Here is a 25093-nt window from a genome sequence, read left to right as displayed (position 1 = left end):
CCGAAACTGGAGTGCGCCATTTGGTCTGGTCTATACTATCAAAATCGCTGCAAGGTTATCTTGGTTTAGCTCTATTAGCTTGAATTTACAGTTAATTGTGTTTTACTCAAGAACAATTGATATTATTTTACGAAAATATATTGACTTGTGCAACTCAATACTACGACATAAATTATAAACTAAAATAGTTGTCATATACCTAATACAACAAAAAAGTGACCTCCAGTGCCCAGAGGGCCTACCGCGAACACCGAAGTTTGCAAATTGCGGGCATATTTCCCTGTCACTCTAACTACGCCTTAGTTGGAGTGTGACAGTGAAAGATGCCCGCATTTTATGAACTTCGGTGTTCCCGGTATGCTCTCAGGGCTGAGCTAGGATCGGAACATCTGTGCCAGTGGAATCGTTAGCGTCAGACCTTGGTTCTACTTCTGTCGCACTTGCAATCTCGTACGTGTGACAGGGAGGTAATACGTCGATCGTGTTCCGAGGTACGCCCTCTGGCTTTATTTCGGTTTATAATTCATTTGGGTTTTTTTGCCTGAAATACGAATTATATATTCGAAAGCCGATTGTGTTGTCGATAAAATAATGCATATTATGTTTTTCAGAATGCTGTGAATTTGAGAAAAATATTTACAAGTAACGACACCCGTTAAAAATATTTTACAGGCCATTCTCAGAAACTGATACGTTTGAACACACAATAAAAGCATCTTATTTTTATAACTCACAACATAAGTTTATTTCTCGTCGAGTCTTTGTATAATGTTTGTAGTTTTAACTTCAGAAACTAAAGCATTGTGCACTATATAAATATCGTCTGTTCTTGTATTCTGATTGTTTGCGCGAGCCAAGAGCTCTAGACCCGTAAAAGCTTTATAAGTACTAATATTTTCTGCTGACCGAAAGTTTGGAATTTTAAATCTTTCCCTATGGAAAAATTCGATTTTTTTTAAAGATTTCCTATAGCCAGACAATATTCTAAACACTCCTTATAATTCCTCTGAAAAATTTCAAAAGTTTTTGAGAACTGTCGGTACTTTTTAGAAACTTTCTTCAACTTACACAACATTAGATAACCATGTGTGATCAGTGAGTGCTCGTAAAATAAAGCGGTATTAAATTTATTATACTTACTGAAAGAGTACAGCGGTGGCAGCATGGTTCCATTTTTATCACTTGTCACTATGCCCGTCACTTTCGCGCTTACATACTTGTTAGAACATGACAGGCATGGTGACAAATGATAAAGAGCCGACCATCTTAGACCTACAGATTGTTTGTACTATGGAGATTACAGGTATGGAGAAAATTCTGTTATGAGAATTATGGGAGAACAATTGCAAAAGCTATACATAACAGTTCCAAATCTCTCCAGAGTGGCGCTAGAGTAGCGATGAACTTATGTTATTAACGGAGTGAAGTGCGCTGTCAATGATTTGAAATTTTTTAACAAACATTCTAGATATACTGTGGCGCCACTGTTTAATTAAGGTGTTTTGACGGATCCTTTCCCGCGCTTGGTAAGAGGTTGGAATGGCATTTTGTCGAGAGTTGAAGGTGTTATTTCTGTCCCCATTATGGTGACTGCACAGAAAACTGAAGCGCTGTGAATTCGACTTGTTAATGATGGCTTGACACGTCACAGTAAGTAGAAAAAGTGACGATGTTACCGATGTCAAATTGATGGAAAATTGCAGTCAATCAGTATGCAATTGTGGTATGTAACGGTACATAGTAACGGTGTCACATCAATGTCATGAGCTATCAAAATCAAAGTCAAATATCGTTCTAAAATCTTTTGAAACACGAGCTACTTGTAGAAATGCAGGAATTTCGAAGTGCACCGTGGAAGAAATACAAGCAAAGAAAAGTCGACAACGCATAGTATTGGAAAAAAGTAAACTTTCATGGGACAATATCATACTATTTGACATCTGTAAACTCTCAGATAGCGAATATTTACACGTACTTTACAAGTTATTTACACGTCTAACTGTCACGTGTCGACCATGTTTTTTTCTACATTTCGACTTTCAAGTCAGGTGCATGAAACCGCGAGAAACCCTGTCCACTTCCTGTACACTAGAAATCAGATTATTATATCAGAGCGGCCCAGGTGTTTTCAAATAAGTATCTGAACAAAACTTCTATTATCAAGACTAGAGTGCGTGTTCTGATATTTTTGGCCACCTTCGCCGCTCCGATATATATATTTATGAAGCTATTAAACCTTGGAAGTAGCAGTCAGCATCACATAATTAGATCTAGGACTCTCTTCCGGCACAGGTTCCTGCCTAAAACATCTGTGAGGTTCAAATTGAGTTGGTTTCTTCAACATCTTCCTAACAAACCATACTAAGCCCACCACAATCACCATTAACCCTAACGCTACTCCAACCAACGCCATATTCAAACTTTTAAAACCTGCCTTCATCTCTAAAGACCCTGACTCCAATACCTGAGGCACTATACAGATAGATCTGCTATCATGCGCTTTATATTTCGATAAAGTCGCACATACTTCATAAGGACCTCTCAAGAATCCTTCCATAGAAATTTCTAAAGTCGATTGACAGGGCGTGTCTTTCTGAGCTACCAAGGAACCCCTGGATAGTACAGCTAAAACTATGTAGCAGTTATGTATTCTTGTGGTTGACGAGAGTCTCTGTGAGCGTGGAAGGATGAACGGGCGAGGAGTAGGCAGGCCCATCATTGATATGACGACAGTTAGGAGCCCGTCGCTGGTCACGTTGGAGCGAACTTCAGTTACCCTGTAATAGAGTAGTTATGTTAGATACATGTTTAGTTATTTACTCGTTCGAACACAAAAAAAAATGGCAGGCTTGAGCTATACCTATAGGAAATAGTTACCACGCTAGTCTAAAATAGATCAGATACAACACAGATATCCTAATTTCTTCACATATGCCGGTTTCCTCACGATATTTTTCGTCATCGAAGAGTCCTATAGGGTATGCGCAGTAGTTTTGTTTTGACATACGACCTCCGGTTTATAAGTGATGTATATCTCAATGTGGATCATGTAGAACCTTTAAGTTAAACAGATAGGAGAAAGTTTCGTGCCGTAGCTACCTCAAGTTCTCTCTGGTAACAGGAAGCGTCACGGGGACTGGCACTGGGGTAACAAAGGGGGCCCGCTGCCGCACCACCTGAGGAGCTCCGCAACCAAGGACGAGAGACAGGGGGATATCGTTGCTATCCATCTCTTCCAGAGCTATGCAGAACCTGGGAAAAGAGACCATAGACGTATTACTTGCATAAATTGAACTTAAATCACAAGGCTTTGATTGTATGACTTGAGAATATTTTTAGAAGTTAGAAATGCCCAAATTAATTTTGGATGTTTTTCCACCAGAGATTGGCGAGGATGCGTAGCGAAGGATGTGTTTGTTAAGAATAAATAGAATCACTTCGTTTAGTTTAGTGGACAATTTCTATTAATAATAACTATTAGAAGTACCCGAGTTTAGGCTTTTAAGCAGAATAGTGGAGCTGATAGTTAAAACACTAGTTCTCGTGGTGAATATTATATTGCAAGTGATTGACATCAGACAGCTGTACAAAAACATAACAAATTCAAACGGGTGTCATATATGTGTCGTAATAAGTTTACTATTGTGCCAGCATACACATATACAACCTCCAATAATAACAACGAATTTTACAAAATAAAACTAACAAGCAAATATATGTTATAGAGTAGTCTAAAATAACAGGCGCGTATTTTTATTAGCTGCCCTATTGGGAGAAATTGTCCTCCAAAGTACTAAAAAATTACTAAACCTTCTAACTCCTATAGAAAATGATGCTCTTAAGCAACTTGCTAGTTAATGGCTGGTGTACATATATGTTTGAGAGCAGGAAAAAATAATGAGCACGTGTTTTGTTATATCTGCTTAAACTCAAGTTTTACCCCCTTCATATTAGGCATTTCCCATATTAGAGCTAGCTAGATAGCTTAAGTGGTTCGATATTTAGCGATGTGACAGACAGACAGACGGACGGACAAAGTCGAACCATAAGGGTTACTTTTGCACCTTTTTGGTACGGAACCCTAAAAACAACTTGAAGTATGTTGCTTCTTTAATACGAATCTCGTGTCGCTCTTCTTTTCGTTTACAGAACAGTTAATTATATAAATTAGATTTTTTTCCCCGTAACACGCCGCAAGATTCAATAAACAGGAAATTTTGACCACAAATTAATAGGAATAGGTTCCTTCGATTATATTATAAATAGTTAATGGAATCAGAGTAAAACAGGAAAAACACGGTTGTTACGGTCTTCCAACCTAGACTTATTATTTATTGCTTTAAGTCCGTAACAAGTTGTCTTTGTCTTCTCTTTTGTCTACTTAAAGTACTGATAAAACCCAAAAACCCAAACCCAGTGTTTAGAAACCCTGACAACTGCGCCTATAGAGCACATAAGAAGGCGATGAGGGCAATGTAAGGGTCGACCTTGAGTCCCGTCAGAACCAAACGACAGGCTCTGTTGCCAGGCTTTTCTGTTATGTTTTTTTTCTTAGCCAATTTGAGTGTCCCACAGCTGGCCAAAGGTCCCCTTAATTCCCACGACGCCCGATTTAGTATTTCCTTCGGCCAATTATTAGGTCTCCGCCTGTGACTGCTCCGCCCATGTCCCTTGCCGGCATTCACTTGGTGGCTACGCTAGCCCACCTATCCGGATGCATAATTATTTAATTTAATTTCAAAAAATCTAATTTAAAAATCTCTTTCACTGTGATATTATAAGTGTATTAAATTATTGTGTTAGACCAGGAACTACATCAGTTTACAAAAAATTAATGCAATCCGACCATTAAAAGTCTCACGTATACTGATCCACCAGGGTCTATCTTGGGGGACTCAGCGCCAGCGACTCGGTTTTGTGACAAGCGCCTTGCTTCGATAAACCACCTTTCTCTCTCGCCACTGTGCCATCAGTACATCTAAAACGGGTATTTTACGGCGGGTCCACAGGACAGGTAGATCTTACAATTCTTGAACCACGCGAGGAGAAATACCTACCTAGCGAGCTGCAAAATTACTTGAGGACACATTATGAATGGAATTCATTTATAAAGTGGTTATGCATGTTTCCAGCTACAGCTACTCACGTATATTTATCCACCGGATCTAAATAGCTTGGATCCCCTCAGCACCACGTTGTCAGGCGCGGCTCTGCGACAGGCAGATCGCCTATACGCGCCACTTGCACTGTAACGCCAGTACATCTAAACCGATGTGTCGATGGTGGGTCCACAGGACATGATAGGTACAGTACTGAACCACTTATTGAAAAGAGAGAGAGAGAGAGATCTAGTTATAATGCATGTTTATGTACTCACGTATACTGATCCACTGGATCTATCTTGAGTCCCCTTAGCACCACATTGGCGGGCGCGGCTCTGTGACAAGCGACTTGCTTCGGCAGACCGCCTCCTCGCGCCACTGTGACGCCAGTACATCTTAAACGATGTGGTGATGGCGGGTCCACTGACCAGGACAGGTAGACCTCTGAATCGTCGAACCACGCATCAAGGAGAGAAACCTGGTGGAAATGGTTACATTTTAAATTGCTACTAAGGCGGAGCAAAGAAGACGGTGTCTGCCGTGATGCAGATGAGGGAGGGCGCAAAAATGATAGCAGAGAGGTGGAATTCAAATTTTCTCCACCGATATACCGACCGACCTTCATGTCATACGACCTAAGAAATAAGTATTTTTATGCAACCTGTTAATATAAGGTAAATTACTAATATAGTTTTATAAGTGTCTTGTAACTTAAATATATGGATCTGAAACATATATTATTACGGTAAAAGTGGACCGTCTGCAAGCTCTTTCGTTACTTTTAAATCGTGCGGTTGGCCACATACTCCACTTACAGAAGGTCTGTAGAGAAGTAGCAAAGCTGTGTCTGATCGACCATTTTGTACCTTGTCACAGTTCCTAGCGATTTTCATTGCAAAATGGTACTGATATTAAAAATTTTGACTGTAAGTTACAAATACGAGAGTTTTTGCCCTATAACGGTCTTCCCTGTAACGAATTGTATATGCCGGTATTTGTATTATTATTTATTTATTTATTTAAACTTTATTGCACACATAAAGAAAAATGTACCATTGGGTCAAACAGAGACATTTGTGTATGTTGGTGCAGGAAAAAATAATAACAAAAATAAGGAAAAAATTAAACGTGAAGTCAAATAATATTAAAAATATATAAATAGTTAAATACTACTACTTACTAGTACTTAGTAGTAGTTTATTAGTTGTAGTATGTAAAATTAAAAAAAAACGCAGTAAAGGTACGTGTTAACGCGAGGAATGCCGAAGGACCAGAGAAAAAGCGCAGTCCAAGAAATACAGAGGGACTATGGCTATGAGAAAACTAAAAATTAGAATAAAATTAAAAGGATGTTAATTATGAGGCCGACCGTACCTGGATATAGATTCCGATTTGTTAACGGCGGCCGCCGTATTTAATTTTTGGTTCGTTCTTCTCTCTCCTTACTCCTTCACACTCACGTTTATCACTCTCGTTTATTATAATTATTTCATCGTATTATTCTATTCATATTATCAGGAAAAAAGTATATTGATTTTTCACTTCATTGACGTTGTCCAACAATTGACATGTATTTAAATTTTTAGCTTCTTTGTTTTGCGTTTAAGTAGGTCGGCAAAAAGGCGGGTGATATGAGAATAAAAATGAGGTTGAATAGAGTAGATAGTATGAAAGAAAAGCGAGCGAGATGGATGAATATGAATGATAATGAATGAAAAAGGGCGCGAACATTTCCCCCCGACCTTAAAGGGTTCCTTTAAAGGAAAGAAAAACTAAATATAATAAATAATAACCCTTATCATCAAATTAAACGAACATTCACAATAATATAGCGAAATAATGAACTAAAGAAAAAGTATTATTCTAACGAAGTATACTCCTATTAATTATTGGTTAGGCAGAGGGCATAATCGCACGACAGGACGGACGAAACTTCCTTTATTTGTCCTGACAGTGACAACGCGGGTTGAGCCGTCCTTCGAAGGATGTACTGCCTCTACGACGCCTAAAGGCCATGAAAATGGCGGCGCATTATCTACTTTTATGACAACCACTGTACCAGTTACGATAGGAACTGATGGCGTGGTCCATTTAGCTCGAGACTGCAACTGATGCAGATATTCTGCACGCCAACGTTGCCAGAAGGACTGCACTATCTTATCCAGAAGTGCATGTCGGTCACGCAAATTACCTGACTCGACCAATGGAGCAGGTAAGGACAACAGCGGAGCAGTGTTGAGGAAATGAGCCGGGGTGAGAGCTGAAGGCTCAGCGGGATCACTACTCAGAGCTGTCAGTGGTCGCGAATTTACAAGAGCCTCTATCTGCGCAAGCGTAGTCAGAAGCTCCTCATATGACAGTATTTGCGTACCGATTACCTTGAAAAGGTGATTTTTTACTATTTTCACCATGCTTTCCCATGCACCTCCGAAGTGTGGAGAAGCGGGAGGAATGAACTTCCAATCAATGCGGTTCTCCGCGAGCTCCATCTCCAAATGTGGACGATGACCGTCTAAAAACTTGTAGAGGTCACGCATGTAAGAGTTGGCACCGGTAAAATTAGTCCCATTGTCCGAATATATGCATTGTACGGGGCCACGCCGCGCCAAGAAGCGCTTTAAAGCAGCCAAAAAATTGGCGGTACTCAATTCCGTCGCTATCTCGATATGAAGGCAGCGCGTCGTGAGGCAAGTGAAAATGCATAACCAAGCCTTACGACTCTTGACTCCTCTGCCTCGAGTAGGAGTGTACTGCAAGGGACCTGCATAATCACACCCCGTATGTGTAAACGGTTTATTCACTTGATTCACGCGACAGCTCGGTAGGTCTGCCATGAGCGGGAGAGACGATTGTGGATTCGCTCTGAAACACGTGTTGCATTTGGCAACGCGGTCGCGAATGACACGACGAGCCGACAGTATCCAATACTGAAGCCTAAGTATAGTCATTAATGACTCAGGACCAGCGTGCAAATGTTTTCTGTGGAAATAGTCGACGATCATATTGACTACATGATCACGTCGTGGAAGCACAATTGGGTGTTTCTGCGAATATTTCATGTCAGCATTTGACAGCCTGCCTCCAACACGAATCAGCCCGTCTTTATCTAAGAATGGTTTAAGCTTTTGCAAGGCAGGTGAGCAATACCTTTTGCTCTTTATTTTATCAATGTCGTCGCTAAAGTGTTCACTTTGCAACGATGAAATAATTTTACCCTCAGCGAACTCTAGGTCATTTCGGGAAAGTGCTGAGAAGCGCGGTTTCGGTTTAAGAATGCGGTACACGTATACCACGATGCGCAATAATCGAGACCACGACGATATTCGCTGAGCGAGTGAATAAAGTGGTGACTCTGACACATCCGTAGTTGCAGCGTGTGCAAGAGGCTTAAGCTCCGGCACTTCACCGATGGACTCTCGATCGAGCTCCCTTAAAGGCCATTCCGATGGATGCTTGGAAGCCCAAGCCGGTCCCGTGAACCACAAAGGATGGTCCACGAGCTTAGAAGGCGTCAGGCCACGGGACAAGCAATCCGCGGGATTTTCTAAGCCCGCCACATGATGGAAGCAGTTGGCCGGAATAGCTTCGATAATCTTAACTACCCGGTTGGCAACAAACGTTTGCCAGCGGTGGGGGGATGACTGAATCCAGCAGAGAGCAACTTTCGAGTCTGTAAACGCGTAGACCTCGTTAATGTTATAACGAGGTTCGAAGTTATCTTGCACCTTCCGCATGAGCTTTGCCAGGAGGACCGCAGCACACAGTTCCAATCTCGCGACGGAGACTGTTTTAAGGGGACAGACCTTCGACTTGGAACACACCAGCCGAACTGCCACTTCGTCTCCCTTTAGAACCTGAAGGTATACGACGCCTCCATATGCACGCTCGGATGCATCACCGAAGCCTAAAAGGTTTATAGTACAACCCTGTGCTACTCCAAGATGGCGCGGTATTTGGATTCCATTGAGCTTTGGCAACTCCGAACAGAATCGTTCCCATAAATCCACAATATGGGGTGGGGGAGTCTCATCCCAGTCGCATTTGATCAACCAAAGCTCCTGGATGAGGAGTTTTGCGTATAAGACAACTGGAGCTACTAAGCCCACGTTATCCCATAGACGTGCCACTGCGGACAAGATCGTCCTTTTAGTGCACGTTGAGTCTGGCTCTGTCACCTTGAAATGAAAGTAATCACCAGATTTATTCCAACATAAGCCAAGGACCTTTTGGGAGACCCCTGGGTCGATTTCAATGTCTACGGAAGCCCGATGCGAAGCAGGTATTTCGCGTAGCACGGCGTCTGAATTGCAGGTCCATTTCACAAGATCAAATTGACCGCATTTGAATAAATCAATCAGCTCCTTAGCCGCGGCGATAGCAACAGACTCATCCTGCTGCTGCGAGTCATCTGACATAATGCTAAAGCATACGTCATCCATGTATGTACAAGAGGACGCGATCGCCGCTGCCGTTGGGTACTTATGCCCGTCGTCTGCAATTAGCTGACGGACGACGCGGAGCGCGTGATAGGGACTCGACTTCATACCAAAACACACGCGATTAAATTCGTATGTGGTAATGGGATCTGCCGGGCGGAATCTATATAAGATTCGTTGAAACTTGCGTTCCGCTTCGCGAACACCAATTTGTAAAAACATTTGGCGACAATCGGCCGAAAGCGCTATTTTGAATAAGCGAAAGTTCAGAAGGATTGAAAACAAATCCCCTTGAAGATTGGACCCTGAGTGCAAAACGTCATTCAGCGACAGACCTGTGCTTGTCTTGCTACTCGAATCCAGGACCATGCGCACTTTGGTCGTTGATTTGTCCTCGCGTATGACAGCATGGTGAGGAATTATGTATGCGACAGCTGGAGAGGCCTTCATGGAGATAGTTACCTCCGATATGTAACCCTTACTGACGTATTCACGAATGATATCGTCATAGGCGGCACGTAACACACTCGATGACTCTAGCTTTCTTTCAAGGCAAAGAAAGCGCCTCTTAGCAGCAGAATGCGACTCTCCGAGCTTGAACACGTCATCTCGGAAAGGCAATGCGACAGTATATCTACCACTAGCGTCGCGCGTAGTGGTGGCGCGAAAATAATCCTCGCATTCAAGGTCATCTTGACTTTGAGCGGGCGGAGCGGATATTTCCTCAAGTTCCCAAAACCTTTTGAGAAGGTTGTCTGTGGAGTCTTGAACAGAAGTACAACATGCCGAAGTATATTTACGCGGTGACTGTAAAGCAGGGACCGAACCCATTAAAATATACCCCAATACTGTCTGAATAGCCGGTGGCAGATAGTCCACATCGCTTTTAACAATGTGCGGCAGTAACAAATGTGGAAATATAGTTGCACCCACCAGTACATCAATTGCGACGGGCGTATCCAACGTGTCGTCAACCAAAGGGAGGCCATGAACATGTGTGAGGGTTGACATGTCCACCGGCACTGATGGCAAATCGTCGGTGATGCGATCGACCACAAAACTCGAAACGTCAAAGTTGATGTTTTCGTCGAATCGCGAAAATATTTTAATATCTGCGTTACCCTTAACAATTTTTTTAGTTTTTCCAATGCCAAATACAGCGCTTGGCTTTTTATCAAAATTCAAACCTAAGCGCTTACAACACTCCTCAGTAATGAAGTTACTTTGTGACGCGGTGTCAAGTAAACATTTGACGACTTGCGTGCCACCCTTATTATCGCGGACGATAACCTTTGCGGTGGACAGCAATACCGTATCACACGAAGATGTTGAGTTTTGTTTTGACATCTTATTGTTAGAGGCCGCTAGTGCTTGAGTCACGATAGACGTGTTACAAGATGTGCTTTCCGGCGGCGGTGAAGACGACTTAGCTACGGCGCTCGCAGATGCACTTGACACATCAGACGTCGTAGCTCTTTCATCCTTGTCTTTGTCAAAATGCAACAGAGTATGATGCTTTTGATGACAAACTCGACATTTCACCTCGGAATTGCACTCGCGGGTGCGGTGTTTGATACTTAGGCAGTTAACACATGCCTTAAGCTCTTTAGCGCGATTGAAGCGTTCAGAAGGCGTTAAACTGTTGAGGGACGGACATTTAAATAAATGTTCATGAACAATATTGTCACAAATACATTTAGTAGTGCTCGCGCAAGCAACATAACTTTGTAGTTTTGGTGCGGCACTACGCGGCTGAGACGACTTAACACCTTTTTCGCGCGATGGATTTGCTGCGGCGGAGACGACGACGGTGCTTGGTTGCACATTTTGATAAATCCTAAACTGACTCTTCATAAAATCTGTCAAATTGCGGAAGCTAGGCAATTTCGTATCTCGGTGTAACATTTCAAATGCTCGAAGAGTTTCCTGGTCTAGCTTCTTTAATGCCATATGAAGGAGCATGAAATCGCATAAATCATCGAGCTTAAGCGACTTAAGCGCATTCGCAGCTGAGACAAACTTATCGATAAATGTTTGAAAATTAGACGAGGAAGCGGGACCATTAATCTTTAAATTGAGCATTTGATCCATGTAGGTCGAGGCAAGAGTGCGCTTGTCTTGAAATCTGTCAATTAGACTATCGATGATAAGCTGATAGTTTTCAGCGCTCGGAGTTATACCCGCGATGACGGCTTGAGCTTTTGGTGACAATTTCCCAATAAGATAGAAGAGCTTCTCTTCATCAGTAAGCGACAGATTTTCGTGCACTCTGGATTTAAAACTAGCGTAGAAAAGCGGCCAGTTACGTATATCTCCATCGAACGCTACCAGTTCCATCGTTGGCAAAGAAGGTCTGGCTCTCTCCACTATAGAAGGCAGCGAAGAGGCCGGCGGTGCGGCTGGTTGCAGCCGCTTAACCACTCTCCTGATGCGGCAGTACAAATCTTCGAAGGCTATAATCGGCTGATAATTAGGGACAGCAGCCGCCCTAGCTCTTAGCAACGTACGATTATACTCATTAACCACCTCTTTGAACTCTGATCGGAGTTCGTCGATAGTGTCAGCAGCATCAAGGAAACTCTCGCGACTGGCTAAATCGGTATCGACAACTAGCGATTTTTTGTAAATACCTACCCTGGACGAGTTCAAAGAAGATATTGCGTTTTGCTTCAAGCATCGACAGCTCGTCTTCATAATACGCGCTGTCGACGCTTTCGATATTTCTTGTATCTTTCGCCATAATGCAGGAGACGGGTTAAGTAGTTTAATTTTATTTATGCGGTAAAACAATTTATGTTCCTATGAATAAGGATTAACTCTTATAAACGTATACCTAAATTGCGGGTGCGATTAAGAAATTATATTTAGGTAATTAATTTATAAGGGCGGCGCGGCGAATAGTAATACTCATATAAATAAATACCTAAACTGCGGGAGCGATTAATATAGAATAATTTAGGTAATATTTATAAGGGCGGTGCGGTGCGGGAGGAGAACGATTAGCAATGAATGTATGAGGAGAGAAGGAAAAGAAAAGAGAATCCGGTTCGAAGACCAGAAATGTTAACGCGAGGAATGCCGAAGGACCAGAGAAAAAGCGCAGTCCAAGAAATACAGAGGGACTATGGCTATGAGAAAACTAAAAATGAGAATAAAATTAAAAGGATGTTAATTATGAGGCCGACCGTACCTGGATATAGATTCCGATTTGTTAACGGCGGCCGCCGTATTTAATTTTTGGTTCGTTCTTCTCTCTCCTTACTCCTTCACACTCACGTTTATCACTCTCGTTTATTATAATTATTTCATCGTATTATTCTATTCATATTATCAGGAAAAAAGTATATTGATTTTTCACTTCATTGACGTTGTCCAACAATTGACATGTATTTAAATTTTTAGCTTCTTTGTTTTGCGTTTAAGTAGGTCGGCAAAAAGGCGGGTGATATGAGAATAAAAATGAGGTTGAATAGAGTAGATAGTATGAAAGAAAAGCGAGCGAGATGGATGAATATGAATGATAATGAATGAAAAAGGGCGCGAACAGTACGGCTAGAAAATACTTTAAAACTGATGGCTGGGGTTTGTTCATAAAAATCGTTCGTCTCTCATGGTGGACTAACATACAAATAAGGTTGTGAACGGTTCAAGTATCGACTGAAAATCTCTCTAAAAATAATTCTTTCTGGCCCTTTTATGTAGTTATTTGTCTAACAAAAAAGGTACGTTATTTGCACACAGCAGTCCCCAATCAAACAGCCCGGACGTTTGATATCGACTGAAATACACACGAGCCGATATGACAGTTAAACATTTCATTTGTCCCACTCATACACGAATAGGGTGAATACGAAATAAAAATTTTAACTTTCGATATTCGCGAATACCTAATAGATTTCACTGAAATGGAAAATTGGATTTAACGTCGCTCGAAATTCGCAAAGCTAATATATGACGCAAAAATAAATGTTGAATCATTTGGACAGGCCTTAATAAAATGTGACAATAATAAAAATATCAAATGTATCAAAGAATGAATTCTTGTATAAATATTATTTTATTTTAATAACGTTTACTTTATTGGAGCTTAATAGAAAGCAAATGCTAGCCTAATATTTCATACTAATTATTTAAATTTTTCCATGCGTGGGTACCACAAATAGAATACTTACCTACTATTAGTTAAATAGGCATTTATAGAAATTTCATAAAGTCGAATTTTGTAAACATCATTTTTTGAACGGCAGTCACAATTATTGTAAACAAATTACATAAATTAGGTTAGGTATATTAATTAAAAAAAAAAAAAAAAACTTTTGAACTAAAACCAAAATTCTAACTCCGTTGAAACAAAGGGCTCAAGTCCGGTATTGGGTGCTTTATATTTTCACCCACTGAAAACTTACCTTAGCTTTAGAAATGGGCAAATCCTCCTCCGCCGGCACGCCCATCTCATCATCATACATATCATCATCCAGCCCTTTATCTTCATATTCATCCTTATCATCAACAGTATTGACAATTTTATAATCCACCTCAATCTTCTCAACATGTTCAAAGTCGTCACACAACTTGTTTTTCGACAGTCTGGATATAAGCGCCCCTTCTAAGTGTGGTGGAGTTGTGCAGACTGCAGCGGCTTTGTCCGCTTGAGAAAGGTTTTTCGCCTCCCGCAACCATCGAGCGTAGCCGGCCATTAGACAATCGCAATTAAGTGGGTTATCTGTGGAAGATTCGGAATTTATAGCAGTTTTTAAGAGTTTTTCTTTGCAGTTTGCAGGTTTGGTGATAACTGGATAACTGCATAGGTCGTTAGGGAGAGATATTTCTGGTGTTGGTGTCTTAAGTTCTTAATGGTTTTTTTATGCGGTTGTGAACTTGTGATAAAGAAAATTGCAAACTTAAAACAAAATTATGGTGACAAAATTGGGTGCAAACTGCGTAACCGAGAGATTTATTTATAACTTATTTTCTCTTGATGACTGCGAAACAAATAGTCAAGTTGAAAAATATGATTTCGGCTTTGAAATTGGATCCCATCAAAATAAAACTATATAAAAATATGTTATTTTTTATCAATTTTATAATGCAGGGGTTAACTTGTGAAGTTAGAGGATCAGAGATGGCCCGATAATGGAGTTTACCGAATAATAGTCGGCCGTATGTTCCGGTCAGATCTTACTGAACCGAATTTTTGGCTGAATTATTCGGTTCCTCTGTGTCTTTCTAATAAATCATTTGAAAATGCATCAATTTCATTAGCAGCTAAAGATGCATCGCTTCCTGGGCAATTCTCTAGAAACAAACAGGTATATAAGCATTATTAGACGCGCACACTAATCTTCAACTGTCTCTATATTATAATCAATCGTATACAAAATGTCAAATTATGTTTGAAGGATAATGGAAAAACGTAACCTGTCGCATATAGCTCATAAGTTAATTAATGTATAATTTTAGTTTTACGTTCTGCTTTTAAGTTTTATTTTTTACAAATTATTTCCATGCCTCATTTGTCTTAATAACGTGTAATTTACTGTGTTAGTCATAAGTTTTACAAACTAGGTTAAGAATATACTGTAAATACCTTATTATGTAATAACGTGCTCTGATTGGTCAATAAACAACTAGTACACTCTGCACCTAACACCCACGTGACAAATGGGCGTGGCCCGACTATAAATTGATGCTAGGTCGGGCCAAATTCATTCAGCTGCCCACACCGTCCCCAAAATGACGGCCAACAGACCACCCCACCAGTCGGTGGGGAAGCGACCCGCGACAGCCGCCGCAGCCATTGTGCGGTAGCGGCCCCTCATACCCCCCTGACGGGGGGTATCGACAGATCACTCACTCACTCGCCAAATTCATTCCACTTTTATCAACACTACCCAGTGTTCTTAAACCAAAAGTATGTGTTTTTAATCTCCCAAAACACTACCCGGTAATGGTACTTGGCGGTATGCGGTAAAGGTTCCAGTCTTCAGCCAGCGCGTTCCAGCTTCGAGTCTTCGAGCGTCCCGTGTGCTATCGACGGGCTTCTTTCTTCAGCAACCCTACTAGTCTACGCTCCACAACAATGGTCCTTCGAGAGCCGGATGAAGAAAGAAACAAGTACGCGCTGAGTTTTAAGTAAATTTTACTTGACTCAGAAAGAAGAAAGAAACAAGAAACACGAACGCGCTGAGCCTAGAAGTACGCTTCGGCTCAAACCTTTACCCCTATCCATACCATACCCCACCATACCGGCTTGCCGGTCGGACCGTGCTGTGTTGTAGGTTTTTCCTCCACTCACGTGTCCTGGCAACTTTCGTTGCATGTGTCACACGGTGATACCAACACACTGCTTTCGAACGCTCTAGGCCTTGCACTTAGCCATTGCGGGAGATTCAGTGCACCGAGGGATCCACGCTTAGGGGCACTGACGTTGCGCTCTGTGACGTCAGCGCATAGGCGTTAGGCAGGTAAATTGTATATAGTTAGGGAACCCCCGCGTGTGAACAAGAAAGAAGAGGATGTCGGAGACAGGAAGATCTCTACGTCCGCGCACGCGCCCGGGCCCGTCTGCCCCCGCGCCTACCCCGACCCCGTCGCCAGGTGAGACTACTTCCGGCGGGACAAATACGTGGAGCAAAGGCACCAGCGGCAACCGGAATACTAGTGGAGATAGGGAATCAGTGCGTGACTCTGAAAACGATTTAGAAGATACGGTTATACCCCGCAGTAGGTCGAGTACGCTAGTCAACAAAGACGCCGTAGTCGCACCGCCGCCGCCGCGCGCGCCGTCCGTTCGCGCATCGAATGGAGACCGCGAATCGGTAAATAGGGATCGCGATAGTCAGATAACCGTGTTGATGGCCGAGCTGGAGGTCCATAAAGCCGCTCTAGCCGTCGCCCAGACGAAGTCCGAAACTGCCAAAGTACGGCTGCAGATTGCGCAAATAGAGGCGCAGTCTGACGGCGGCAGTGTCGCGGCTGACGACTCTGAGCGACGAACTAGAAATTGGGTAGGACGACATGCTAGACCACCACACGAGATCGCGAACGACGATAAATTCCCTCTACCGAGAGAGACCGCGCCGCCCGCCGCCGCCGTCGACCGGCCTAGCCGACCACAACCGCGATTTTACGAGGTACCGCATAGTAATTACGCGCCGATCTTTCACAAACCGCCCGAGTTACCCGCGTTTTCAGGCGATATAACGGAATGGATCGCTTTTAGAGCGGAGTTCGAAGACTCCGCCCCCATGTTTAGTGCCGTCAACAACGTGAGTCGGATTAGGCGCGCACTCAAAGGGGAGGCTCGGACAGCCGTAAAGTCAATAATGTACACAGTTCAGGATCCGTACGAAATTATGGAGGCGCTAGAACGGCAATTCGGCGACCCGGAAGAGATAGTACTCACCGAGTTGCATAACGTGAAGCGTATGCCGCGATTGGCCGAGGACAACGGCAATATAGCTTCTTTCGCCGCGCATATTGCTAACGCCGTCGCTACAATAAAATCGTTACGGCAAGATAAATACTTACACGCGCCTGAACTTGTAAACAAAATCGTGGACAAATTAAATCTGATAGTGCGTTACGAATGGGCAAAGTATAGGCAATCTAATAGCGGAACTCCCGACTTAGTCGCGTTGTCGGAGTTCTTGAGCGAGATTAGTGTTGCGTCCAAACGCGTAAACCGACATAGGCCGTCAGCTAAGTCGCGAGTAAACACGGTTTCTTTTGGGCACGAACCTAGGCGATCGAGTGACACTCTCTCTAGGTCTCGCGCACCCGCGTTCTCGCGCGACAGTAGCACTGACTCGGAGTCAGATGTCCGCGAAACTTATACACGCGAAACAAATAATACAACGCGTAATCAATACCCAACTATCGCTCAGGTAAAACACCGCGATAATAACAATAAAAAAAAACCCGCGAAACCCGCGTCAACCGGAGCTAGACCAAAGCAGATATCGTCCGTCTCTGTCCCGCGCAGTACGTGCGCCATATGTAAGAGCGGCAGCGAGCACAAAGTTAGTGCGTGCTCGAAGTTTTTAGCCGCGACGATATCTGAGCGTTGGGACCTAGCAAAGGGTGCAAAATTGTGTTATAGATGTTTGGATGCTGCTCACCGTAAGCCGTATAAATGCAAGTACGTCGCGTGTGGCATGAGCCAATGCGAGGCCGGACATAATAGATTATTACACGGACTAAACGCGGCCGCGCCCGCGAACGGTAATAATACTTCGGCTAGTACTGCGGCGGGAGCAGTAAACACTCTTAGATTCGCGCAAACGTACCTCAAAGTCATGCCTGTAGAGGTGTCGGGGCCCTTAGGCACCGTGCAAACCCTCGCGCTGTTAGACGAAGGCGCGGCTATGACTTTGATGCTTCACGAAACGGCGGATAAAGTTGCACCTCGCGTACGCGGCGAATCGTTAGAGATAGAAGGAATAGGCGGCAGAGTGAGCGACCCGGATTCGTACAGGTTACGAGTCGCTATAAGAGGTTTTTGCAGCCGACATATGGAAATGATGGAGGTACTTACGATAGGCAAGATAGGCGTAGGTATGCAGGGCGTACCACGTGACGTCGTAGAAAAATGCGATCATTTATCGGAAATCGCGGACGAACTTTGGTACCCGCCCGCGGTACCTACTATCTTGATAGGCCAAGACAATTGGCACCTCATAGTTTCACGGCAAATTTTAAGCGGACCCTCTCACCTTCCCGTCGCAAGCCTAACCAGGTTAGGCTGGGTTTTACATGGCCCAGATAGAGCATGTCACGCCGCGGTCAATTTCGTAGGGCACGCACGGCCTAAAACCGCGGACGACGAAGCTATCGAACTCATGAAACAGCATTTCGATATAGAGTCGTTAGGCGTCTCAAAAAACTTGCCTCGGGCCGATCCCGATCAACGCGCGCTAGACCTATTAAAATCCACCTGCGAGAAAATACCGGGGGAAAATAGGTATCGAGCGGGCTTACTATGGCGAACCGATGACGAAGTACTCCCCGATAACCGAGCGCACGCATTAAAACGGCTATACAGTCTCGAACGAAAGTTAGACCGAGACCCGAAGCTTAAAGCCGAATATGCGAAGCATATGAATAATTTGCTCGAAAAAGGTTACGCGGAGAAAATGGACTCGCCGCCCCCCCTCGACGCGCCGCGAATGTGGTATCTAGCGCATTTTCCCACTTTTCATCCGCAACGCGGTAAAATGAGGTTGGTTTGGGACGCGGCTGCCACAGCCTACGGACGATCGCTAAATAGCGCGCTGCTGGCCGGCCCCGACCTACTAGAATCGCTCTTTGGCGTATTAGTACGCTTCCGCGAGGGCAAAATCGCGGTCATAGCCGACGTCAAAGAGATGTTTTAACAGATTGAAATAATAGAGCGAGATCGCGATGCGTTACGTTTCGTTTGGAGGGGGGAGGACCGTACCTCTCCACCGCAAGAATACAGAATGAAGCGGCTAATATTTGGATCGGCAGCGTCACCGACAACCGCTCTGTACGTCAAAAACGAAAACGCAAAAACGCACAGCAACGAATTCCCGATCGCCGCTGAAAAAACAATAAAAAATACGTATATGGACGACATGTTAATTGCCCTAGACATGTGCGAGGAGGACGCGAGACACGTAGTAAACGATATTTACGAGTTAAATATGCGCGCGTCACTAGAGCTCCGCGGATTCGCATCGAATAATCCTGCGGTAATATCTGACGTAGTAAACAGTAAAGAGGAGACGTCTCTGTTAGGCGCGAACGAGAACGAGCGTACATTAGGGTTGAAATGGAATCACAAGCGTGACACCCTAGGCTTTAACGTGAATTTTCGTAACACGCCCGAGGACGTACTCAACGGTCAGAAATTACCTACAAAGCGACAGGTTACAAGCAGCGCGATGTCGATATTCGACCCTATCGGTTACGTTAGCCCCATATCCGTCTTAGGCAAGGCGTTAATGCAAGAGGTATGGCGGACAGGGATCGATTGGGATACGCCTATACCCGTCTCGCTCGCACCCGCGTGGCGATCGTTCATAGAAAACGTACAGCAATTAAGGGACTTAGAAATTCCGCGACACGTACCCGCATTTAATAGGGAGGCATATATGCATGTTTTTTGCGACGCGAGTGAAAAAATATATGCCGCGGCCGTGTACCTAGTTAGTACGAACCCCGACGGGACTAGAACCTCTGCATTAGTGGCCGCTAAGGCCCGAGTGTCCCCTCTCCGGGTAGTTAGTATTCCGAGGATGGAATTACAAAGCTGCGTACTAGCTACTAGACTAGCGGAAACTATAGTCAAAGAGTCAGACTACGTAATAAAGGACAAGTTTTTTTGGTCTGACTCAAAAACGGCCCTCACTTGGATACGTTCCGACCCGCGTAGATACAAAACGTTCGTCGCGCATAGGTTAGCGGAAATCGAGAACACTACCACCCCCGCCAACTGGCGCTGGGTGCCTAGTGCGGCTAACGTGGCCGACGACGCGACGCGAGGTATTCCCGCGCAATTCGGAGCGACCCATCAGTGGTTCATAGGACCCGATTTCATACGTGAAAGTGAGGAGCATTGGCCGACAGAGAAAACGCCCGCGCCCGTCGCCGATACGGGCGAGGAACGTATTAATAAGCTCGTTTGCTCGATAGGCATAACTAGAAATAAATTCGAGTACCTACCGGAGGTAAGTAGGTTCTCAAAATTCGTACGCTTAGTTCGCGCCACCGCTAGGATTCTGGTTGCCGCCGAGGTATTTAAAGCCGCACTGCTATCTAAGAAAACAGATACAGAAATAAATAAGGGGCATTTAAACTTAGCAGAGATATTGCTAATCAGAAGGAGTCAACATGCAGCCTTTCCAGAGGAAATTAAGTTACTGGAAACTGGGCGAGCTTTGCCGAAGAAATCTCCTCTACATAAAATCGCAGTGAAGTTAGATAAAAACGGAGTCATCGTGTTAAATGCCAGAATAGACAAAGATGTGCATATACCCGTTCTACACGCCAAAGAGGGCTTCGTCAAGCTGCTGATTCATCATTTTCATGCTCTGTTTAACCACGGCAACCACTCGACGGTGATAAACGAGCTAAAAAAAAGATACTACATTATCGGTCTGCGCGGTAGCATTCGTTATCTGACGAATAAGTGCCAATGGTGTCGGACCTATAAGGGAACCACCCTCAAGGTTCCTGTAGGCGACTTACCACCAGAGAGGCTCCAGGCGAATCAACCGCCATTTACCGCCGCAGCCGTAGACCTATTTGGCCCTATGAATATAACAATAGGCCGCCGCCGCGAAAAGAGATGGGGCGTACTTTATACCTGTCTCACCACTCGAGCTGTGCACTTAGAGCTTGCCGCCTCACTTTCGGCATCCTCTATGATCCTTTCATTGCGCAGAATGATAGCTCGACGCGGCACGCCTACGGTTCTCTACTCCGACAACGCCACTAATTTTTACGGAGCGGAGCGAGAACTAGCCGAGGCCAAAAGGACGCTGCCAGACAGTCTAAAGCCATTCCTGACTGAACGAGCGATCACCTGGAAGAAGATACCGCCCGGCAACCCTTCCGCCGGCGGTGCCTGGGAGCGACTCGTGGGCAGCGTAAAAACGGCGTTAAAAGTTATATTAAAAGAGAGAGCACCCCATGAAGAGGTCCTGCATACGCTGTTACTAGAATCCGAGCACATAGTGAACTCCAGACCACTGACGCCGGTGAATCCAGATTTAGACGTCGAAGCCTTGACACCGAACCACTTTCTCATCGGCCGGTCAAGCGCCATGTCACCGCTGGGCGTCTTCACCGACACAGCAATGTCACTATCGTCGTGGAAAACAGCGCAGACACTCGCCGATCATTTTTGGAGGCGCTGGCAAAAAGAATACCGACCCAGCCTTCTCCCTCGGCCAGGTGCTCACCAGAACGTACAGAAACTGCATACAGGCGACATCGTCATCATAGCAGATGGTTCCATGCCATGAGGAACATGGCCTAGAGGCGAAATCGCACAACTCTTTCCCGGCCCAGATGGCCACGTAAGAGTAGCCATTGTTCGTACTCGTGCAGGTGACGTCCGCCGCCCAGTTTCCAGACTTATACCTATATGCTCCTCGAACATATAGACGGTGTTTTCACACGCGGGGGAAATTGTCGCATATAGCTCATAAGTTAATTAATGTATAATTTTAGTTTTACGTTCTGCTTTTAAGTTTTATTTTTTACAAATTATTTCCATGCCTCATTTGTCTTAATAACGTGTAATTTACTGTGTTAGTCATAAGTTTTACAAACTAGGTTAAGAATATACTGTAAATACCTTATTATGTAATAACGTGCTCTGATTGGTCAATAAACAACTAGTACACTCTGCACCTAACACCCACGTGACAAATGGGCGTGGCCCGACTATAAATTGATGCTAGGTCGGGCCAAATTCATTCCTAGACATAGGTGAGGTCTGTTTACTGGCATCCAAAATTCGCAACGCGAGCTCCACTGCCCAGCAACTGCTAGCCATGGCGCAACATGCGAACCTACTATCAAACATTAAAAACCTTTGCCATAACAACAATGGATTATACGCCCACTAAAAGACTAAAGCCGAAATCATTAAACATAGGATTCTATAACATTAATGGTATTAGAGGTAAAAAGGAGGAGCTCGATGGGGCCATGAAATCGCTGCAATTGGACATTCTTCTGGTCCAGGAGACCTTTCTAAAACCGTCACACAGAAATCCGAGTATAGCGAATTATAAAATCATTAGAAACGATAGACACGGTAATGTGAAGGGAGGCACCCTAATTTACTACAAAAAAGGGCTCCACTGCTGCACCATTCCTACTCCCACCCTAACCAACCTAGAGATTTCAGCGTGTAAAATAGCCTTTACAGGACACCCTCCAATTACAATAATATCTGCCTATCAGCCTGCCACCAAAAACCTCATCCTGCAGGACCTAGAGACCGTGTTTGGCATGGACGCGTCGGTCATACTGGCCGGTGACCTCAATGCCAAGCACGTGCAATGGAACTGCAGGCTGAATAATGGTAACGGCAGGCTGCTCCATAACTACCTACAAAACTCCGACTCTCCAATTGACATCATCTCACCTCGAACCCACCCATTATCCCCTCCAAGACGACTTCCTTCCAGATATTCTAGATGTGGCGCTGATGAAGGGTGTATCTCTTAGGATGCGCTCAGTGGAGGTGGCCCACATGTTAGACTCAGACCACAGGCCAGTCATCCTCAGGTTAGGACCTCCTCCGACGGATCCAGAAGCCACTAGAAAAGTGGTGAACTGGGTAAACGTGGGGGTGGAACTGACCAGAGATGACTGTCCTCTCCTAGAATTAATCAACTCTCCCCTATCCTCGAAAGCGGAAATAGAGGATTCTATTAACAAACTAACAGGTGGTTTCCAAACAATCATGAATGACTGCTCTAGGGAGGTCCCAGAGGATAATGATGGACGATGGCAGCTCCCACCTGAAATCAACAACCTAATTAACGTCAAAAACGCAGCCCTCAAAGACTATGATCAGTTTCCCTCCCGGGAGAACAAAAACATTGTCAACAGGCTTCAGAGACAAATCAAGAATAAACTAAGGGCGCACAGAGAGGACAAGTGGAGCAGCCTACTTGAGGAGATCAGGCCAGGTCACAAAGCCTACTGGCAACTGGCCAGATCCCTAAAATCCGACACAATAGCATCAATGCCACCACTTGTCCGCTCTGATACCCATTCACTAGCGTTCACTGATATTGAGAAGGCTGAATGCCTGGCAGAGAGCCTCGAAGACCAATGTTCTCCTGGTAGGGAGCCATCAGACCCAGACCACATCCCCCTTGTGGAAGAGGAAATAGAGGAACTCCTCAGTGAGGCACCGTCAGGCCCTCAGCTCCGGCCGATTACACTCATCGAACTAAAGCTGATAATAAAAAACCTCAAACCCAATAAGGCCCCAGGGCCAGACGGCATACCGAACAGATTGTTCAAGCTTCTCCCCGACCCACTGATCGACATGTTGCTTAGGATCTACAACGCAGCCATGGGCGGCGGCCACTTTCCAGCATCTTGGAAGGTGGCCGTCGTCATTGGAATACCAAAACCGGGTAAGCCTAGTAATATACCCACTAGTTACAGACCCATAAGCCTTCTAAATATAATGGGGAAAATTTTCGAACGCTGTGTCCTCACCAGAATTCTAGAGCATGTAAACTCTCACAACCTAATGCAGGAGGAGCAGTTTGGATTCAGGGCGGACCACTCCTGCGTCCACCAAGTGCATAGAATCACAGAGCACATACTTTGCGGGCTGACGGAGCGGAAGAGACCCATCCCAACGGGTGCAGTATTCCTGGATGTGGCCAAAGCATTTGACAAGGTCTGGCACACTGGCTTGCTTTACAAGCTGGCCAGTCTTGATGTGCCATCTCGTCTCCTCCACATTATAAAAGACTTTTTAACGGACAGATGCTTTGGTTACAAAGTGGATGGGTCCCTCTCGACCTTTCATCCCGTGAGGGCAGGCGTGCCGCAGGGCTCGGTGCTGTCACCCACACTCTTCTCCCTCTACGTAAATGATATCCCAAAGGTTGTGGGAGTCAAATACGCCTTATTCGCTGACGACACGGCGTTCTACGCATCCTCTCGCTCCCCGGATGGGCTCACCTCACTTCTCCAGCGAGCGGCGGATTCTCTTGGGGAATGGTTCGACCGCTGGAGGATTGAGGTTAACCCAGATAAAAGTGTCGCAGTCCTCTTTACTAGGAAAGCGGGCTGTGATCTTCAGCACACCCAGAACACCTATACCAAAATAAATCTTTTTAACAAGCCCATCCAATGGAGCGATAGTGCAAAATACTTAGGCGTAACTTTAGACAGCCGCCTAAACTTCCATAGGCATATCAAAATAGTCAGGGACAGGGCAGCTTTCATTATGGGTCGGCTGCACCCTCTACTAAACCACAAGAGCAGCATGTCAATCAGAGGGAAAATCACCTTGTACAAAACGTGCGTACGCCCCGTTCTCTCGTACGCCAGTGTGGTCTTCGCCCATGCCTCCAAATACAAGCTAAACACGTTCCAAACATTGCAAAACAAATTCCTAAGGAGAGCGCTCAATGCTCCATGGTTTGTACGGAACATTGACCTCCATAGGGACATGAATCTTCAATCTATCCAAAACTTTTTTCAAATGGCTTCCCGACGTTACTTTGACCGTGCCCCTCATCACCCTAACCCATTAATTAATGAAACAGTTGACTACATTCCCAGACAAGACCCTAAAAGAGGCAGACGAAGACCGAAACATATACTGACAGACCCAGACGATGACATCACGACTCGACAGAAAACTGATCCCCCACCCAAAGAGACTTTCCCACCTGACGCCCTTTTTAAAATAGACTTGACAAACTTGACAGACGCAGAAGTAACTACAGCTTTACAAAACCTACAAACATTTTCTCGTCATCTCAAAAATAAACCAAAGAGTGGGTGTACCCCTTCACTTGCAGGTCTTTCAGGTGTCATCAC

At 44.5% G+C, this 25093-nt stretch overlaps 1 protein-coding gene across 1 annotated transcript in view; it reads right to left on the bottom strand.

Moving 5' to 3' along the window:
• Positions 1-162: 162 nt before the first annotated feature.
• Positions 163-25093, bottom strand: part of LOC133516546 (slit homolog 1 protein) — a 190711-nt gene continuing 165780 nt past the window's right edge. Inside the window, exons 9-12 of the mRNA XM_061849537.1 lie at positions 13945-14261; positions 5378-5580; positions 3100-3252; positions 163-2777 (exon numbers count right to left, since the gene is read on the bottom strand). Coding sequence (XP_061705521.1) covers positions 2231-2777; positions 3100-3252; positions 5378-5580; positions 13945-14261 — 1220 coding nt within the window. The 3' untranslated portion in view covers positions 163-2230. The remainder of the gene's footprint in view (positions 2778-3099; positions 3253-5377; positions 5581-13944; positions 14262-25093) is intronic.

The sequence above is a fragment of the Cydia pomonella genome, chromosome 3, assembly GCF_033807575.1.
Source record: "Cydia pomonella isolate Wapato2018A chromosome 3, ilCydPomo1, whole genome shotgun sequence".
Taxonomy (NCBI): Eukaryota; Metazoa; Arthropoda; class Insecta; order Lepidoptera; family Tortricidae; genus Cydia; species Cydia pomonella.
Note: the sequence above shows the minus strand (reverse complement) of the source record. Positions and strands in the feature narration are given on the sequence as shown.